Source organism: Halichoeres trimaculatus, unplaced genomic scaffold (assembly GCF_033239565.1).
Source record: "Halichoeres trimaculatus isolate MK-OKI-2021-1 unplaced genomic scaffold, fHalTri1.1 fHalTri1_scaffold_1, whole genome shotgun sequence".
Taxonomy (NCBI): domain Eukaryota; kingdom Metazoa; phylum Chordata; class Actinopteri; order Labriformes; family Labridae; genus Halichoeres; species Halichoeres trimaculatus.
The window spans coordinates 19,185,604-19,204,126 of NW_027437179.1; the positions used below are offsets into that span (position 1 = coordinate 19,185,604).

At 40.0% G+C, this 18,523-nt stretch overlaps 1 protein-coding gene across 15 annotated transcripts in view; it reads right to left on the minus strand.

Moving 5' to 3' along the window:
* Window positions 1–1,754: 1,754 nt before the first annotated feature.
* The window catches only part of celf4 (CUGBP, Elav-like family member 4), a 104,271-nt gene continuing 87,502 nt past the window's right edge, over window positions 1,755–18,523 (minus strand). The window contains exons 4-14 of one of the 15 annotated variants that reach the window (XM_074679415.1): window positions 15,685–15,810; window positions 14,651–14,730; window positions 14,181–14,321; window positions 13,342–13,480; window positions 12,161–12,313; window positions 11,627–11,737; window positions 10,297–10,359; window positions 9,763–9,843; window positions 7,768–7,911; window positions 6,531–6,728; window positions 1,755–3,620 (exon numbers count right to left, since the gene is read on the minus strand). In XM_074679415.1, coding sequence (XP_074535516.1) covers window positions 6,601–6,728; window positions 7,768–7,911; window positions 9,763–9,843; window positions 10,297–10,359; window positions 11,627–11,737; window positions 12,161–12,313; window positions 13,342–13,480; window positions 14,181–14,321; window positions 14,651–14,730; window positions 15,685–15,810 — 1,166 coding nt within the window. In that variant the 3' untranslated portion in view covers window positions 1,755–3,620; window positions 6,531–6,600. Of the gene's footprint in view, window positions 3,621–6,530; window positions 6,729–7,767; window positions 7,912–9,762; window positions 9,844–10,296; window positions 10,360–11,626; window positions 11,738–12,160; window positions 12,314–13,341; window positions 13,481–14,180; window positions 14,343–14,647; window positions 14,731–15,684; window positions 15,814–18,523 lie in introns of all 15 variants that reach the window. The other 14 variants (XM_074679157.1, XM_074679329.1, XM_074679246.1 and 11 more) reach the window with 14 other exon arrangements.

Here is an 18,523-nt window from a genome sequence, read left to right on the forward strand (position 1 = left end):
TATTTTGTTTTATAAAATAGGTCAATGTGTGTCTAAGCTCTAACTGAGGTCAATGCTCTCCCTGACTGTGTTCTGGATAAATGCCTTGGTCAGGTCCTACAGTTTGTACCGTATCCTAGCAACTATTTTTTTGTACCTGGTTTTACTGAGCATTATCATGTTTTCATTCATATAATTTTTTAAAGTATTTAAAGTACTTTATCCAGTCCTTGTAGATAGAAGTAAAAGTCCTATAAAATATGCAAACCTATGTACAGAGGAAAACAGAGCAAAAAAAAGAGAAACATTTACAGTATATTCATCAGTTTATGTATATATTTATATATATTTATATATTTATATTCAAACTTCTGCTCTGTTTCTTGCTGTTTTTGAACCATTTTCTTTGTTTTACTTTTCTCGTGTAAACTTGCAGCTTTAAGTTGGAGCAAATGGAAAAAAGAGGTGCATTCCAGTTCTCGTGGTGGTCGTTCAGCTTCCCCTCCCTTATTTCATTCGACATGAAAACATGGGCAAGGCGAGAGACATGAGTGATTGCCCAGACAAACCATTAGAAAAGCACAGACCGTGGCAACACCTTTTTCAATTTTCTCAGAGTGGCAAGTATAGAGGGGAGTCAAAGAGGGCACACAGTGCAGAAATCAGGGACACCAAACATATGACATTTAGCTTCAGATGGTATTGTTTGCTCAGAGACAGCTCAGGTGGATGTACTAACCAGCCTCGGACACTGTCGGAGCATGGTGGTCATCTGGTTTGCACTGTACGCCATGCTCAGGGCACTGTTTTATGGCTCATCCACAAACAGCTGCGTCCTGGGATGTGCCGTGGCGTCTTTTAGCCTCACTGGATTTAGAAGGTAAATGTTAAATTATTCAATCTGCTAAAAAGGTTAGACACAGACACTAGGGAAATGGCATAATGAGCAGTTTATAGAAAAAACCAGTAACAGCACCCAACAGGAAGCATTGTCTTCCAAAGTGTCATATAGCCTTATAAATATTCATTTATATAAATATTCATTGAGTAATCTCCAGCAGCTGAAAATGTGTTAAATGCAGAGTCCAATAAATCCAAGTCTGTTGACCTTTTGCAGGTGTATAGTAGGTGTTCATACTTTTTATTTGTAGACTGTTCTGTGAAACTGGATGCTAAAGCAATATGCAACCAGGCTCTGTGGTAGAAGAGCTGTAATGGAAAAATGGCTTTTCACACTTATTGCCTCATTTTACCGTTTCATTTTGCTTTTTATGTGTATATTTAATTGTATGAGCCCATTCAACATAAGGTAATATAACATCTTCTAGAAGATATGCTTCATGTCAAGTATTACCAGCAGAGATTCACATATTAGGTGGGGAATGGGAGAGTACATAAAACCTTCCTTATTCAACTCAACGGGAAGCCAGCTCTCTAATTATAACATATTCATCAATATTTCATCTCCTTCATAACCATTAAAACCTAATGTCAGGTCCAGTTAGCTCAGTAAGTTCTCTTAGTGATCTGCGACATGTCGGCCCTGAACTTTACCCTAGTTTGACACCAGCCAGTGGAACGCAGTCACAGGTGTCCTGCACACAGCTTTGATAGTTAGTACCTGTGCTTACAGGTTACCTAATGCCCGCTTTGATCTGAAGTGTAACCACATGAGTCGACATTATATCTAAATGCATTTTTTTAAAAGACATTGATGGACCAGCAGAGGTCTGACGGGTTGTTATATTGGACATGCACTGAAGCTCTCTACATGGCTGAGAAATGATATGATGATCTGGCTGTAGTTTTGACATCATAATAGTGCGTTGGCTGCTTGCAGAAGTGTGTGTTAGTTTTTTTTCTTTGTTTTCTGAGAGCACAGTGCTTGATGGCAGATTCTGCAGGTGACAAGGCACACCTTGACATGGTGACAGCCCATACGCTACATGCACTTTACTGAATGCAAAAGAGAGCAAGGGTTGTGAGACGTATCCATTTTGGTTCAAGTTTCAAAGAGAAGTTTGTGTTTGTGTGTGAGTGTCAGTGTGTTTGTGTGTGTGTGTGTATGTGTGAGTAAGCTCAAAAGATATGTCTGGAATAGAGTCGAAGATAATTGTCCTTTTTCTCTAAAACAATGTAGCCTGATTCTCTTAAAGCCTGCTACTGAGATGTGGCTTTTTGCATTTTCAGTTAATATTTACACCATATGTGTATCGTCACACATGTTTCTTTTAGCAATATATTGTGTGTCAGCATATAGGTAATCAGAGAGAGGAATGCCTGCAGTTTTGGGAGCTGCCAGATTTGCGATTCTTCCCAAGCAGAGCAATGTTTCAAACTCCAGCTAAAATCTACAAAAATTACAGCTCAACATAGTCAGTAGCTGTTCTATATACAGACACACATATATAAAATATGTGCATATAAATACATATATTTGTTTGTGATTAATATCTATTTATCCATATATACTGTATATATGAATACATTTGCTTGAATGCTTGTTATACATATATTTGTACTGCAAATATAAACAAGTTCATATATTTCAAACGTTTCTGATGTTATTCTATCTATGAGGTTAGGATGTCAAGTTAAAAAAGATAAGGCTGTGATACGGAGCAGCCCCTCCCATGCACTCGCCATCCCTCCCAAGACAAAATGAGAAGAGAAAAAAATAAACATTTTTGAGTAATTGTAAACTAGCGAAGTGAGAGACCCCATTTGGTCATCTGAAATAGTTTTGCCTGTATTCAAAAAGCATATCAGCAATATATATGTACATATACATGTGTTGTATATATTCGAAATGTACACTTCTTTTAAGAGCAACTCTTCAGCCAGTTACCTCTGACTAAAAGAAATGCAGTGGTCCGAGTATATTAGAGCTACAAGTCCTCAGCAATAAAAACGTTTGGTCTTTTGGTCCCTAAAACAACTAAGGAATGACAGGTAAGACTCCCTGGAGACCGTTGCTATGGCTCTCCTTGGCAACGGTATCCCCTGGAAACGGACAGGCACTCCGAGCTAAAGTTGGCCGTCCCAAATCGAAGCCAATTTGTGTCCTGAAAATATCACATTCCCTACTTAATTTCTCTCTCAGAGAATTTCTTGTCCCTTCTTGTTTCAAGTCGTATAAATTGGTCTTCAAACTTCAATTGTCCAAAACTCAAACCATCGTACTGAAAGATCTCCTACGGCAATCCTCGAGTCAGTTTTTAAAAAGTTTTGTTCTTGTTGGATTTTTGACATCCATATTCCCTTTAGGAGTTCAGTGGGTTGGTTGGTTGTTGTAGTAAGGTTTGATGTAGTTTCTGTTACTTTTTTTTTCTCTTAATGTTCAAGTAAAAGTTTTTCTGGTCCAAAAAAGGTAGCTGTCATTCAAGCAGGGTTTTGTGGGGAAAGAGGAAAGAGTGTATATGTGTGCAGAAGAAAAAAGGTCCTGGGGCTAACCAGGCTGGTACAAATTCTCTCTGAGTTCCAAAGTTTAAGTACATCCAAAAGGAGGTGTCCTTGACTCCATCGTCATTCTCTCTCTCTCTCTCTCCTCTGTTTCTGAAGCAGCCTCAGTGGTCCAGATGTTGAGTGTGCACTCAGTGGCGGGTAGCAAGAAGTCGACATATGATTCAGCTCAACAAAACCTGTGAACCACAAAGGAAATAGAGAGGGTTTAAGCCAGGCAGTGTAGGGAACCAAATAAAAAGAAAGAAAGGTGTGTTGTGCATATTAAACATTTTAAGCTTACGATGCTGCAGGGATTAACATTTTAGACACGACTGATTTTGTCGGTTACTTTAACTCCTAAACTTAGTCCAAAGAGAAGGAATCTTTCAGATTATGTGCATCCAACTTGTTCCAAGCCTTTGAAAGATTAGATTATTTTTTTAATGGAGTAAATTGTCTGTTTAACTTAAGGATGGGTTACAGTCAGAGGGAACATTCGGGGTAAACTACCAACTAAAGGAGTCATCTGACCTTTCCTTTACCCTCTTCTTCTTGTCTGTCATGTTAAGACAAAGTTTGGTAATACATTCTTAACTAGAAAAGCACACAGATAGCGCAGACCTCTGCCAAGCATATCATGATTGTCATGCAACACTTTGGTCCTACTTTAATGTTATACTCCCTTTCAGTAGACTGTGTGCTACAATTTGGTGTTAGCAGCAGGTTTGTACCATAATTTGTTACCTAACAGTAGCTATGTATACATGGACCCAAATATTCCGCTTGCATTGGGTTTATTTGCTCAAATGGAAAGAATTTAACCTTTTATCTACATCTCATTCCGAATGAAAAGTGCCAAGTTGTCAAGTGCCAAGTGAAAGTTGTCTGGGTGAGTTCTTTCAACACATGCTCAGATATGACATAAGATGCAACTTAAGATGTTCCTTAATTTGTTTACGTTTGTTTACTTTTGTTTGCACATGCCCCATTGACTATTCTGTTTGATTATAGCAGTGCATGTAGACCAGAGATTGGAATATTCCTTTCCATGTATACTATTGTTTTCGGAAAAGTCATTCAGAAAGATTCCATTTGGAAAGACGAAAACCTCCTCATGTAACCGTGGCTCCTGATGAAAATGATGATGACCCAGTACATATTTCATATTCCAGATCTTAGTATCCAGAATATTGCCAGGATCTGGATTGTACTTTTACATCTGTCAGAAGTTATCGGGACTTTGTCTTGTATTCCTTTGCAAAGCAATCTGACCATTTATACTTTGAAAAGTTCTGGATCCAGACGGTGATCAGGGTCACGTCAAAAATTGAATCACTTCTTCCTTATCCCATTTCAGAGCAGCTAAGCAGTGTAATGCTTTAACAACTGGTCCAAGCATTCACATCACTATAGTACAAATATTCACAACTTTTTTCAAACAACTGATCTAAGATGATAAACATAATAAATATTAAACCTGCAGATTATCATCTGAATCTTTTCATTGTTAGCATGCTGATGCTAGTTGTCAGCTCATTACCTTAGCCTCAAAAGCAGTAGCATGTTTAAAGCTTTTCAGTTTGTAGTTGAGGTTTTCACTAAGATACTCCTAATGAGTAGTTGTTTGTTTAAACAGCTGTAAAAATTTAACAATTGATTGTTGTGGTTAAATAGATCTTTTTGTTCCTTCTTTTTCTGAGGATCTATAATGAACAATTCAATAACAAAACTAGTTCTTCTGGGCTTAAACAAACATTCATTGTAAAAGAGACTAAATTGAAGTTAAAACAAAGTGACTGGAGGTACATTTGCCTCACTGTCATCCCTTGTGCGTCCTCCTTCACTTTTCATACTCACTTAACAACTGGATGTATTAACAGAACACCTTCTCCTGAGCTCCTTCTCTCTCTGAAAACAAATTAGAGCTCACCCTGCAGTGAATTAATTTAGCTTCCTATCAGGGACACTGTTAAAATCACCAGTGTGATAGACGATAAAAGTTTGTTTTTCAATCCAATCAAACTGTTTATTCTTGTTTTTAACATATTAGAGGGGCTTTAATCACACTCATCATAGCCTCATTGATAACATCTGAATATTATAGAGGAACTCTGAAGGCAGGTGCAGGAAGCAAAACTTTCTTGATCATTAGTTTAACTTTTATACACAGTAGTAGCTGCAAATTTGAGGCAAATAGAAAAGGAAATCAAAAGAGACGTTTCCTCTGCTGTTCTGTTGAAAATGTTTTTATATATCAAAAGTAATAGTGGCAGATTTGTGGCACATTCATAAGAGACTGCACTATTCTTCCCGCAGTGATTTGCCTCGGGACAGCCTCTTGTATGGTTCGGTTAGTTTGTGAGTGGGTGATAAGTTGCCCTTGAATGAAGTCATCAGTGGTGAATGAACGACGCAGCCTAAACTCTCCATCACACAGATGAAGGGGGGAGACAAAGAGGAACAGCACAATTACCCGCCCGAGGGGTAATAAATGCCTCTCCCTTGGAAGCAATTCCTTCCCTGTGCAACACACTGAAGCATTTACCAATTATCTTTTACCTACAGGGTAACATTCAGGGTCACTTACTGTAAAGCTGTTCTACAAATAGAGCCGGCAACATGTAAGTAAATGCTCCTACTGCTTTGTTTGTTTCAACCAGCCATTATGAACTAAATGTAATATTCACAGCAGAGGACATAGAATTTAACAACATAGTGATAATGATAATGTAATAAATCATACATTTTTATTTTTAATAAACTGTCAGTCATCAAACTCTAGAGCTTACTAAAAGTGAGTCATAATTCGAGCTGGAATTAACATTTGCAAATGCGCACTTGAACAATCAACAAAGAGGGTAAAACTTCATCACTATTCTTTACAAGCAATTTGCAGATGATCAGCTTATTATTAGGCATCTGCAAATGTTTTATGACATTTATGAAAGGTTACTGAAACGACATCAGGCGGCGCCATAAATGGACTTGCCATTTGAGCATTTGTCAATATAGCACGCAGTGGCTGTGCATGCGTTGGCTCAGTTAATTACCTATCAAACCAAAGTGACAACAAATGATTCCAGAGGAGACAAAGTTAGAGGCCTAACCTGTCTTTCCACGGTGTGAGACAGCTGCCCCGGCCGCCCAGAGTGGTGGCTGGCTGGCTGGGGCGGGGGGCTAGTAGGGGCGATTGGCGTCCTTTGGCCTCTTCAGCTGCACCTTGAGTCTTTTCATGCCGATCTGGAAGCCGTTCATTGATTGGATGGCAGCTTGGGCACTACCGGGGTTGTCGAAGCTCACAAACCCTGGGGGAAAGGCCAAAAGAGAGAAGGATGTGGTTAGACAGAGAGGCAGGAACAGTGTGAGGTTACAGGGGAATGGATAATTAGGATGGCTTTAATACGATGGAGGTGGGTACGTATAAAACCTTGCAATAAGAATGACAGGGTTTAATATGTACACAAACTAAAAACAGCATCCACAAAAATGCATTACTACTTTTCAGTTAAATACGTTATCATCAATAAAACTAACATACATTATGAAATCACAGTAGAAGCATGCGACTAAGTCACAACATGAACCTGCTGATGTGATGTGAAACCTAACAACAACACATTTGTTCCGCTTTTGAGTTTTGGTTCCTAACTTCCACTTGACAGAAAAAGCATCAGATCATAAAGCCTGCATCTCAAAAATTTTACATGGATAAAACAACATTAATATTGTGTTGAATTAATGAGCAAAGCTACTTTGCAAATAGGTTGCACCTGATGGACTCTCTATTAAATATTCTCCACAACCCATTTATAATTTGCAACATAATTATACGTTTGGCTAAATTGTGCTGTCAGAGGCAGAGTGAGACAGCACTTCTCCGTCTCTGCATGCTAGAGCAACTGTTATATTCTGAGCATGCCGTGCTTTTGCTTCCAGTTAGTTGGAGACTGAGAGAAAGCATTTGTATTGCATGTCAACTGCGCAACAGGAGTACAAATAAGGCACCTAAACAGAACTAATCTACGACATGATCAGTGCAGATTTTGACTCAGGCTAAAACTGTTACATATACATCACTGAATTTTTTACCATAGTCTGAGCTTCTTAAAAAAAACATCACTTTACTAATTAATACAGAAGACACATTCATTTACTATCCTGTCTTTTTAATATACACAAGCTGTTTCACTTGTTTTGTTTTCATTCTGTTTAAGGGAGAGGTTGTTGAGAGGTTAGGAGGGGGGTGTTGACTGCAGTAAAGAAGGTGATTAGTAAAAAAGAATAATCATAATAATAATAATAATAAATAACCAATAATCTTTTGGTTTGGTCATTTTTACCCACCAAAGCATTTACTTTGGTTTGTCGCCCGATCCACAAACACTTTGGAGGAGATGACATTACCGAAAGGCAGGAACATCTGCATCAGCTCTCCATCCCCAAACTCCTGAGGGAGGTGGTAGATGAACAGGTTACAACCCTCTGGTCCTGCACACAGAAACAGAAAGCAAGAGAGACGGACAGGGGGAGAACAAAAAGATAAGGGACAGAGGTCAGAGAGAGAAGGGGAAGCATAAAAGGTTTGCTGTGGTAGAAGGAGAGTGCATGGAAAAGGAAAATGTGGAATAAAAAGTAAACACATTCACAATGGAAGTTGTAAAAGTCATGATATTTATTATGCTTTAGTGTACTTAAGCCTTGAACACCACCTTCATAATGCAACACATGATACAGCAGACTTAATTCAGTTAAAACTAACTGGACACATGCACCTTTAATACACCATGCATCTATCTGAATGTCATAATTTACCAACATTAGAACAAATCAGACAGCAGCAAAGTTGGAACAATTGATATATTAACCTTGGAGTTTGTGATCTGAGTCAATTGCACATTCACCATCTTTATATTTTGCTTTGTGTGTTTTGAGCCCAAGGTTATAATAGTTATAGATTTGTCATTATAGTTTAGTTTTAGTTAGTTTTTCCATTTTTTTCCATTGCAGTTTAGTTCTAATTAGTTTTAGAGCAGGCATTATAGTTTTTATTTAGTTTTTATTTTAGTTTAAGTTTAGTTTCAGTTTAGTTTTAGTTTTTTCATACCTTATTAACCAGGTGCAGGATTCAAAAAGGTCAGAGTAAATATTTTGTAATACTGTTTATTTTCAAGTCCAACATAGTGCTCACTGCTCAGTCAGTGCTGATACTGAAATGTCGGCTGCTGCCTTAAACACAAGAAAATATCCACTTAATATAAAAAAATATAAACATAAATTGTATAAAAATAATTCTAACATAAATGAAATAAAAATAATTTAAACATAAATTATATAAAACAATATAATATGAGCTCAAATAATTAGAAACTTGGACTCTGTAACAATAAAGGCAGACTCAAATACAATTAAACTCACTAACTGCAATGTATTTTAAACTTTAGTTTTTGTTTTTAGTTACGTTTTAGTTAATTATTATAACCTTTTTTTAAACCTTTTTTTAGCAAGGGATGCATGAGAAATCACACTGTCTGTAATTTATAAAATAAGAATGCAAAGACAGGCTAGGGATGCCTTTTTTGGTAAACTTAAGGTGCCTCTGATGAAGAACTTAGTGTTTATAGTCCATGATTTTGGTGATAATTTACATTAAAATATTTTTTCCTTCACATAAAATTCTCTATTTAATTTCTAAATCAAAGGACTACTCACTGCCCATAAGGTAACCTCCTGGAAACCTTGGATGTTAAATGATTCACGTTGTTTGGTTTATATTCCACAAGAGGGCAGTACTGTCCCAAGCATGGCTGTCACAAGCCTTCAGGTCAATGGGTTCGCGAGCAGGTTTAAGTCTCAGTTTGGGACGCTGGGTTTGGTGTTAAAGTTAGTTTACCTCAAACCGAGCAGAGATGGCTTCGATGACATAGCTTGACGCTCTAGTTATTCTTAAAGCACTTGTATAGGTTTGAAGATGTTTCCACCTGCTCGACTGCCTCGAAAAGGATAAAAGTCCAAGTTCAGGATGGCCAGCTTTTTCACATCAAACCAGACTGCTACTGTGTGTTATACTTAGTGTGAGTACTCAGTATTTTCTCTTTTTCTCAAACTGGCAGAAGGTGAAAACATGCCTGAAAACAAAGTGAGCACTGTGAATTGCTGGGGTATTTTTAAACGTGGGTGTTCATTCCAGGGCTATGTTGGCAGGCGGATTAAAGTTGAACAGAGAATGACTAAATGTTTGCAGCATGTATGAATATTTAGGAGTGAATGGTGTGCCAAACGTGTGAGTGTGTGTGTGTGTGTGCAAGACTGTGTGTGTGTGTGTGTGAGTGTGTGTGTTACCTTCTCGTTGCTGCTGTGGAATGATTGGTGGAGGGTGGGGGAAAGCTTGGCTGATCTGGCCGTATGCAGCGGGGTAGGCTGCTGAGACACACATACACACACATAGCGCGGATCAGATAACAGTCATGACAAGAGCAAAAACACACACACACACACACACACACACACACACACACACACACACACACACACACACACACACACAAACACACACACTTAGAAACATACAAACAATGTGATGTATGCAGGGGCACAGCAGGTAATCGATCAGATAACAGACAATAGAGTGTTTCACCAACACTCACACGCACTCACACACACACACACACACACGCACACACACATTGAAAGACAATAAAGATTGGAATAAATTGATGTAGTCTGAATGCAATACTTAATGTTGCATGGATAAAATTCAAACAAAGGGACCTCTTATCTTTGTCCTCTTGCTTCTCTCCCTCTCTCTCTGTTAATGACACACTCATACACACACGCGCACAAAGATCAGTGCTGCTCTGAGAGTGACAGACAGACCTGCGTACTGCTGGACTCCTGTGTAAGCCTGCTGGAGAGGATCAGCTGCAGTGGGACTTTGAGCTGCTCCACCAGAGACACAGAGAAGACGGAGGAGGAGGTGGAGGGGAGCATGGAGGGATGAAGGTGTGTGTGTGAGAGTGGGTGTATGGGGATAGGGATGAGGCAGGGAGAAAGACGGGGGGAGAATGTAGATGGAGGAGAGGGCATGGAGGATGGCGAGAGTAATATATAACAAGGGTGAGAAGGAGGAGGGATAGAGGGAGAGACGATGGAGAGGAGAACAGACAGGAGGAGAAAAGCAGAAAGGTTAGAGAGCCCAACAGCGAGGTGTCAACTTGCTTCGCTTTCAATGCGTGAGGAACTGAATTCTGAATATCTCTTTCTCTTTTGCTAGGCTTTTTACTTTTTGTTTCTCCTGAAGCTCTTTTCAAAAGTATCTCTCCTCTTCTTTGGAAGAGTAAAAGTTTAAAGGACCAAAGTTAAAACAAGCAACTAAAAAAACGTCACCACAGGAAAAGACATGAACCTTTAACAAATAAAATCGATTGAGGAAAAACAGTAATTTCCTGACACACATATAAAACAAGACGATTACAAAACACAACGTTTTAAACCTGTTGCTGTCACTTCAAATGTGGAGATGCAGTAGTTTTGAACAGGACTCCCTTATTCTATACACAGGACCACAGATACTGCACCGCACTAACTACCTGTCCTTATAATCATGCACAACAATAACATCACTAAAAGACACACCACAGGCTTGCATGCACACACGCACACTCACAAACAAACACTGATAACCCCACCGTCAACAAAAAAACCACAAATCACTGAGGACTAACAGCGACACTGATCACAGCTCAAAATGCAACAAGTAAAGGCAAAAGTGGCGGTCAGTTAATTTAATGAAATAGGAAGTTTGAGAATGAAGAGAATATAATTCAACTATTTCTATAAAAGGTGGTGTCTGTGGACATCTGAGCACATTTCACTGAACATTCTGACCCTAAAACAATTAAGATACAGCCCAGCTTTTAGCTTTGCTTAATATCGGACAACAGTTTTTGGCTGAGAGCCCACATTGGGACGCTAAAGTTAGAGTTTCAGGTAACTTTGGCCTCAAATGCAAATTTAAAATATATTATCAGATTATTTTCAATGTTCAAAAATGTTTGATATAATATAATTTTTCATGCAGTTTTCCAAGCCTTTAGTTTTATTTATTGAAGTAGTTTCACTAGCTTCAAATCTTTTTGACTCATAATGATGCCCATAGAGAAGAGGGAAAAGGTTTAAGGGGCAATACGAGAGGGGGGAGTGCTACCTTCAGAGAGAGAGGACAGGAAGCAGCCACCCTGAACCCCAAAACAACTCCGCGGAGCCACGCCCAAGCCGTTTTTCTCCGAGTCCTCCCTAAAAACCACCTCCTGCAACACTGGAGAGACAAGAGTGTAAAAAAAAAAAGGAAAACAGATTTTTCTTCCACCTCTTCACAGACAAAAACCAATGAGGTACTAACCACGGCTCATGACACAAGCGCATACTGAGGCCCCAGCAGCCCATAAGCACCTTTGCCAAACACTCATCTCCTCGACATGCTGACTGTCTGTGGGCTACGTTTGTCTGGCCTCAGCCTTCTGAACATGCTTCAAGGCTATTCACGCCTATAAGCCAGCTGCATGCACACTCTCCCATTACAATCACTGTGTTACTGCAGAGGGTGGCTCACGGTTTGGAGCCTCATTTCATGAAATCAATGCCAAAAAATTCTTTTTGTTGTGGAAAATATTATTTTCTATATGTTCTCCATCAGTAAAATCAATACTGCATGTGTCAGACTTGAATTTATTAGACTTACCAGGGTAATGGTGTATCCCGTTGGTGAAAACAGCCTCTGCAGGTGGTTGCCCATTTGCCTGCGGGGGCGGCATGCCAGTAAAACCATTTACACTAATGGGGGAGGGGATGCTGGTCACTGTGGGGGCGCTGATGCCTGGAGGAGTACTGCCACCTGCAGCCAAGGGGCAGAGATGAGAAAGACAGAGAGAAACGATGAGTTTTCTGCTGTAGTTTTCTCTGAGACATAATGGAGAAAGTTTTTCTTGGACTGGACACATAGTAACTCTGGGAAATGTCAGAGGGGCCGGTCTAGTGGGCTGGTGAAGACACTAAATGTCAGGGCTGATTTCTTGTCGCAGCATTGGCCCTTACAGTGACACAACAGCCATTAGAGCTGAATGTTAGACATATTGTATAGGAAGTGTGAACACTGTGTTGATGATATCTTATGGGTACCAATTATATTTTTGTCTTGCATGATTGCACGTTATAAATGCATCAAGAAATATATACGGTATAGACTTAATGGGAAAATCTAGCCATTCTGCCGTAACTTCATTTAGTTCAAGACAGATATTTTTAAAGCTGGGGGAGAGGTGTCAACTGCGGGGGGGGGGGGGGGGGGGGGGGGGGGGGTAGGCAGGCTGGGGAGGCAGGTTAAAAACATCATGCTGGCATTTTTGCATTATAAGTTGCACTACACTGGCTGTAATTCCAACAGCTCTGCCACTGGGTAGTTAATCAGACTGTCACCTTCGGTTTGAAACCTAAACTAGGACCCAAATATGAGCCAAAATCAAATATTTGATTTGTAATGATCATCTCAATTTCAACATTGTCACTGTGTAAGCTCAACAGGCCCTGCTTTGCACCCCACTGTGGAGCATCCATCACTCTGATCCATTGCCTGCCACATTGCCCTACAAGTAAGATAGAGTACTGTTCTCGTCTTCGATGCAAAATGGTGGGAACTGGTCTTCCTGAATGGTTCATGACTGCAGGACAGTCGAGAAGGGATGTGAGATTAAATCTGTGTGTTTTGCTGATCCTGTTCTGTCCTTAATGTCAGTGCTATCAGCTTTGTGGGTTATGGTTATGTTTGAGTTCTGGTTAATAAGCAAATAACTAAGTATAATTTAAACACTCACTGCACAAGAATATACCCAACACACTATCATGACCCTGTCAGTTGTCCGTTACCTGATGTTGGGGTTAGCGGCGCTCCTGGGAGGCCATTGATGGTGGCCATGTGCTGCATCTGGGCAGCAGCAAAGGCTGCCATAGGGCTGAGGTAGCCTCCCTGGCCCACAGACGCCATCAGCGCTGCCTGCTGCTGCACCTGAAATGTGAGAGAAAATGTTTTTAACACTGATAAATGAAACATAGTATGTATGAGAAAAATGTGACACAGTATACAGTAAGGCTCAGACGATATGGTATTCTCGCGATTCGATTCTATTATATTACGATTTTTGGGGTGCAGATTCAGTTTAAATTGTGATTCCTCGATATTTACGTTTTTTTGGTTTGCTTTTTTGAAACCAGACCATGAGAGAAAGTTAAATGATGATGATAATGTCCACAGACTATATCAGTAGCCATATTTTCCCATACAATGCACATCACATGAGTCAGAGAGAAAAATTTCGCCCTCTGCTGGAGAGAAAAAGGTAACTTTTTTCCGAACCAGTTTATAAACAAGAAAACAAGACTGAAAATGACTGAAATGAAAAAATTGAATTTTGGAAAAAAAAATTGACAAAGAGTCCTGATTTTGATATTGTCAAACAAAAAATACAGATATACAGAGTTTTGGTTTTTTCTCCCACCCCAGTATACAGGCCATAAAACAACCTTTAAATTCAAATCAAACATCTCTTCATTCATTACCAAGAATCTAAAATCATCCCAGAAAACACACTATTCTTTTTTTTTTGTTACTGAATCACAAATGTGCTAGGCTTGAGAACTACACATAATTTCCTGGTTCATTGATTGAATAACTGTGGATAAAGAAGGCGTTTTGCAGGGCGTCTTGCCTGAGCGTAGGCTCCGTAGGCTCCAAACTGCAGGGCCATAGGGTTGAAGATTCCCATCTGACCGGCCATCTGCTGCATGCGGCGGATGGTGCGCTCCTTATCCGTGTCGGCGAACTTGACCACCAGACTGGATGAGGCACCCTGTGCACCCACCCATCCACCCACCCACACAACACACACATGCCAGGCCGTACATGTTAGTGTGTATCAAAAGACACATGACATAAGCTTGTTTCTGCACTCGCACACTTATACACACGCTCACTCTTGCCAAAGCAAAGCTGAAGTTGGCAGCCGTTGCCTGAGAAGAGTTATGATGGGTCATATGCAACGGATGAATTTCCTTACTGGGATTAATAAAGTATAACTTAACTCAACTTTAAGATGGTAATTAAGTGCTATGTGACTCATCACTCCACGTGACTCACCTCTCACACATAAATCTCTGCACACAGTTATGGTATACTCACAGGCATTGTCTGGCTGCCGTGTAGTGCACTGATGGCTGCCTGAGCTTCAGCATGAGACGAGTATTTTACAAATGCACAGCCTGGAAAGACAGAGCAGTAGAGACAGAGAGGGGTGAGAAATGTGAAAGGTAAAAAAGCCAGTGTGGGGAAAAGTTTACTGAAAAGTGTCTGACACAGTATCACAGCAAAACACAGCCAGTAAGTTGAAAAAAAAGACAAAGTTTCTTTATTTTTCTCTCTGAGTAAGTTCCCTACAGCGGTACAGCAACAAACATTTAGTAAACAAAGCCCTCTTTACTTGGGGAGGGCTGCATCAGTGAGGATCAGCGCTCAATAATCGGGGCCAAACACGCCACTCTGACACCATTAACAACTTTGGGATCCTCCGATGGGGCTTAAAATGCCACAGCGTAGTGGTGTCGCTTACTATTGACAAGCCCCGTTGATGAATTTGAATGATCAAGTTCCCAGTAATTATTGAGCTAAAGCCCATCAGCTGAGTAAGCTGGCTGATGAGGGCTTGTTAATGGAGCTTCACGGAGGAATCAGAATGATCAAGCCCACTGTAATCATCAGGCTTACTTATCATCGGGCCACATTGATTGGCTGCTAAGCCTGCTGATGAACTTCATGTGGTGAACTTGTGCAGCACCCTGACAACATTTCAGAAGGACTTTTTTCTAGTATGACACAAGGTGTTGGCAAGGTGGTTCACTTGGTCCTTTTCTTTCCATGTGGGTATTCGGGTTGAGTCAAAATGTTAATTGAGTTCATCAGCAAAGACTAAGTAATTTATACCTCTTGTCCCTGTGGGCAAATCCTTCATATGGTGTTTACTGCTAAATATTACAGCGTCCTCATGTTGCTGCTCCTCTGATGATTGTGGAATAGCCCGTTTTTGACATCACTCAACATGGATGTGTTTAAGGAGAACTTTACAAAGTCACCAACTTTGAAAGGCCAAATCATTTCTGTGCAGTAGCCTGTGAAAAAAAAGTCTGCCCGCTCAAAGTCATAAACAGTTGTAAACTCACCTTTGCTGTTTCCGTCGGGACCTCTAAGGATGGTGCATTCCTCGATGCTGCCGAAGGACTCGAAAAGGCGCCGCACGTCATCCTCTGACTGCTGCTTGTTAAGCATGCCAACAAAGAGCTTTCTGTCTTCTAAAAAGAAAAAGGAATAGGTCATGCTCAGGGAATCAGAGATGCCCTCTGATAACCTACATACACACACTCTTAACTCACTGAAATAGCAGACTACACGCAGCGTTCTTTGCTGCATGTAGAAAACATTTTTCAAAAAAACTGACTTAATATGTTATTCACTATGACATATGTTATCCACCAAATAATTTGTGTAACAAGCAGCGTCAGATCTAATTTAAGTTTGATTTGCACAGTTAGGTGGAAGCTATTTGCTTGACCATGAATTCTTATTGAGTCTGCTCATTCAGAGAAAGGTTCACACTCAGGTGATCTGCTCCACATGGAGAAAGTAACCACTGAATAACAATAAAATGTTCAGAAGCCACTGATGGATGGTGAATTTTCCACTAAATTAAGTATCATTATAAGAATTTTACAAATGTAAACTTGAGAAAAAATTTTAGAGTCACATTCAGATCTGGTCTCTGAACATACAAACTGAAACTGGAGCAGCGTTAATAGAAGTTACAATATGTAAATTTATCACTGCTAATGCTAAGGTAAAAAAAACAGCCTTAAAATCCCTGGTTTTGTATTTGTTAATAATATGCCCCATTCCATTTTGTTTTCGTGAAAGTTGAACTCATGACCGAGGCAGGAAAACCTTTTTCTGTGCAGTCTGTGTCCTGTGGGAGCACAGTTGGCACCGTGCCCTCTGCGTGAGCTTTGCTCACAGATGCTTGTGGTTCAGCATTTCAAAAATGTGTCTGAAAGCAACAACACTGCACTCGCTTGTATTTAGTGCTCCTGGCTCTACCTTTGTCTGCAGTAAATGTGTGTTTAAAACCATGTGCTTAATCTCTTTGTGGTGGAAAATACTGTCACTGATTGGCCAGTTTAAAGTTTACAAACAGCTACCAGTCACTGTTGCTGTTGATAGATAGGATCAGAAGTACAGAGGCCCTAACGCATGCATGCTTACAGTTATATACTCTAGCAGCACAGCATGTGGTCTGGCCTGTCAGTGACCAACTTAATGTTTTCTAGATTTCCAGAAAATTATTCTGTGCGAAAACATGCATTTTCCCCTCAAAACTAATGAGATAAGGAAACCTGTTTTGATGGGGAAACCAACTTTGTTATCCCAAGATAAAAAGAAAATAATAAGTCAAAATTTGCAGAAGTAATTGGAATGGACCTGTTATGGGAAAACCAGTGTTGTTTACTCAAGATAACAAAATTAATAAGTCCAGATATAAAGAAAACAACCACAAATTACTTGTTATTACTGGAAAAAAGAATTAATAAAAGTTATTGATGTATGTCTGCCAAGGGCCTCAGTTAAAAAGTTTCAACAGCAGGCTTAAAATATTCTCAATTTTCTCTCTGCAAGTGCAGTGAGTCAGAGTTGTTATAGACTTTTATTTGTAGCACTTTGCTTTGTCTGAGTTTGGTTGGGTAACCACTTGTTATAGTTGAGGCTATGGAGATCATTTTTCCTTCTCTTTTAGACCACATATTAAAGCAGTAAGTATCCACTGCTACCTTAATTTATTTCTGAGCTCAAATTGTCTTTTTGGAAAACCACTGATATCAACTTGTGATAAATATCAATTCAAGCATCATACAAATATCATCAAGTCAAAGGGCAAGTTTGTGTACAGGGACATCATTTCCATGTTGTACATAACATTTTCAAAAATAACTGCAAGACCAAAGTCCAGCATCAGTGCATTACTCATCATGACAGTGTGATTGAGACAGTTTTAGGGGGGATTGTGAGACAGACAGTGAAATGAGTTGACGCACATTAGTAGCAGATGTGTTGGAGTGAAAGTGCATCTGTTCTTGCTTTACACAGACACAGAGCTGGATGTATTTGTTAGGATATTAATGAAGCTCAATGATATTGTCGCAGAAAGTTCTCTGCAAACGGATGTGTACATAGTTGTTGCTAATATCTGTGTAAGCATGAATGAATGCATGCATGCATGCATGCTAAGGGTCCGCTACCCACTGCATGAGCCTGACAGGGTGTCCTTGCCGAGTCAACAAGACTAATCTGTGCTCCGGCCTTGCACCAGGGTGGGGGGTTTACAAGAGTAGAGCGCGTACTAGGGGTGGAGGACACACACATATGCACTCACACACAACTCTTGAAATGTTTGTTCCCCCATCTTTACACACACACACACACACACACACACGCACACACATTCACAGCCCATTGGTGGACAAAGCTTACAGTTCCCCAGAGAAGAAACCAATAAACATTACATCTTACTTTGGAAAAAGGCCTGTTAACACACTCACACTCAAACACATACACACATACACACACACACACACACACACACACACACACACACACACACACACACACACACACACACACACACACACACACACACACACACACACACACACAAACACATACACACACACACACGCTCACGCTCATATTCAGCTGGAGAGCAAATCAATATACACCAGAGTGTCAACAATGCTGTAAAGCTCTTTCTAGGTTGTGCATACACACACACACACACACACACACACACACACACACACACACACACACACACACACACACACACACACACACACACACACACACACACACACACACACACACACACACAGCATCATAATGTCTTCCTGATCTGTCTTCCTCTTTTAAATGAACCCACCGTACCACCAAACTAATTCACCAAATGTCAGGATTTAA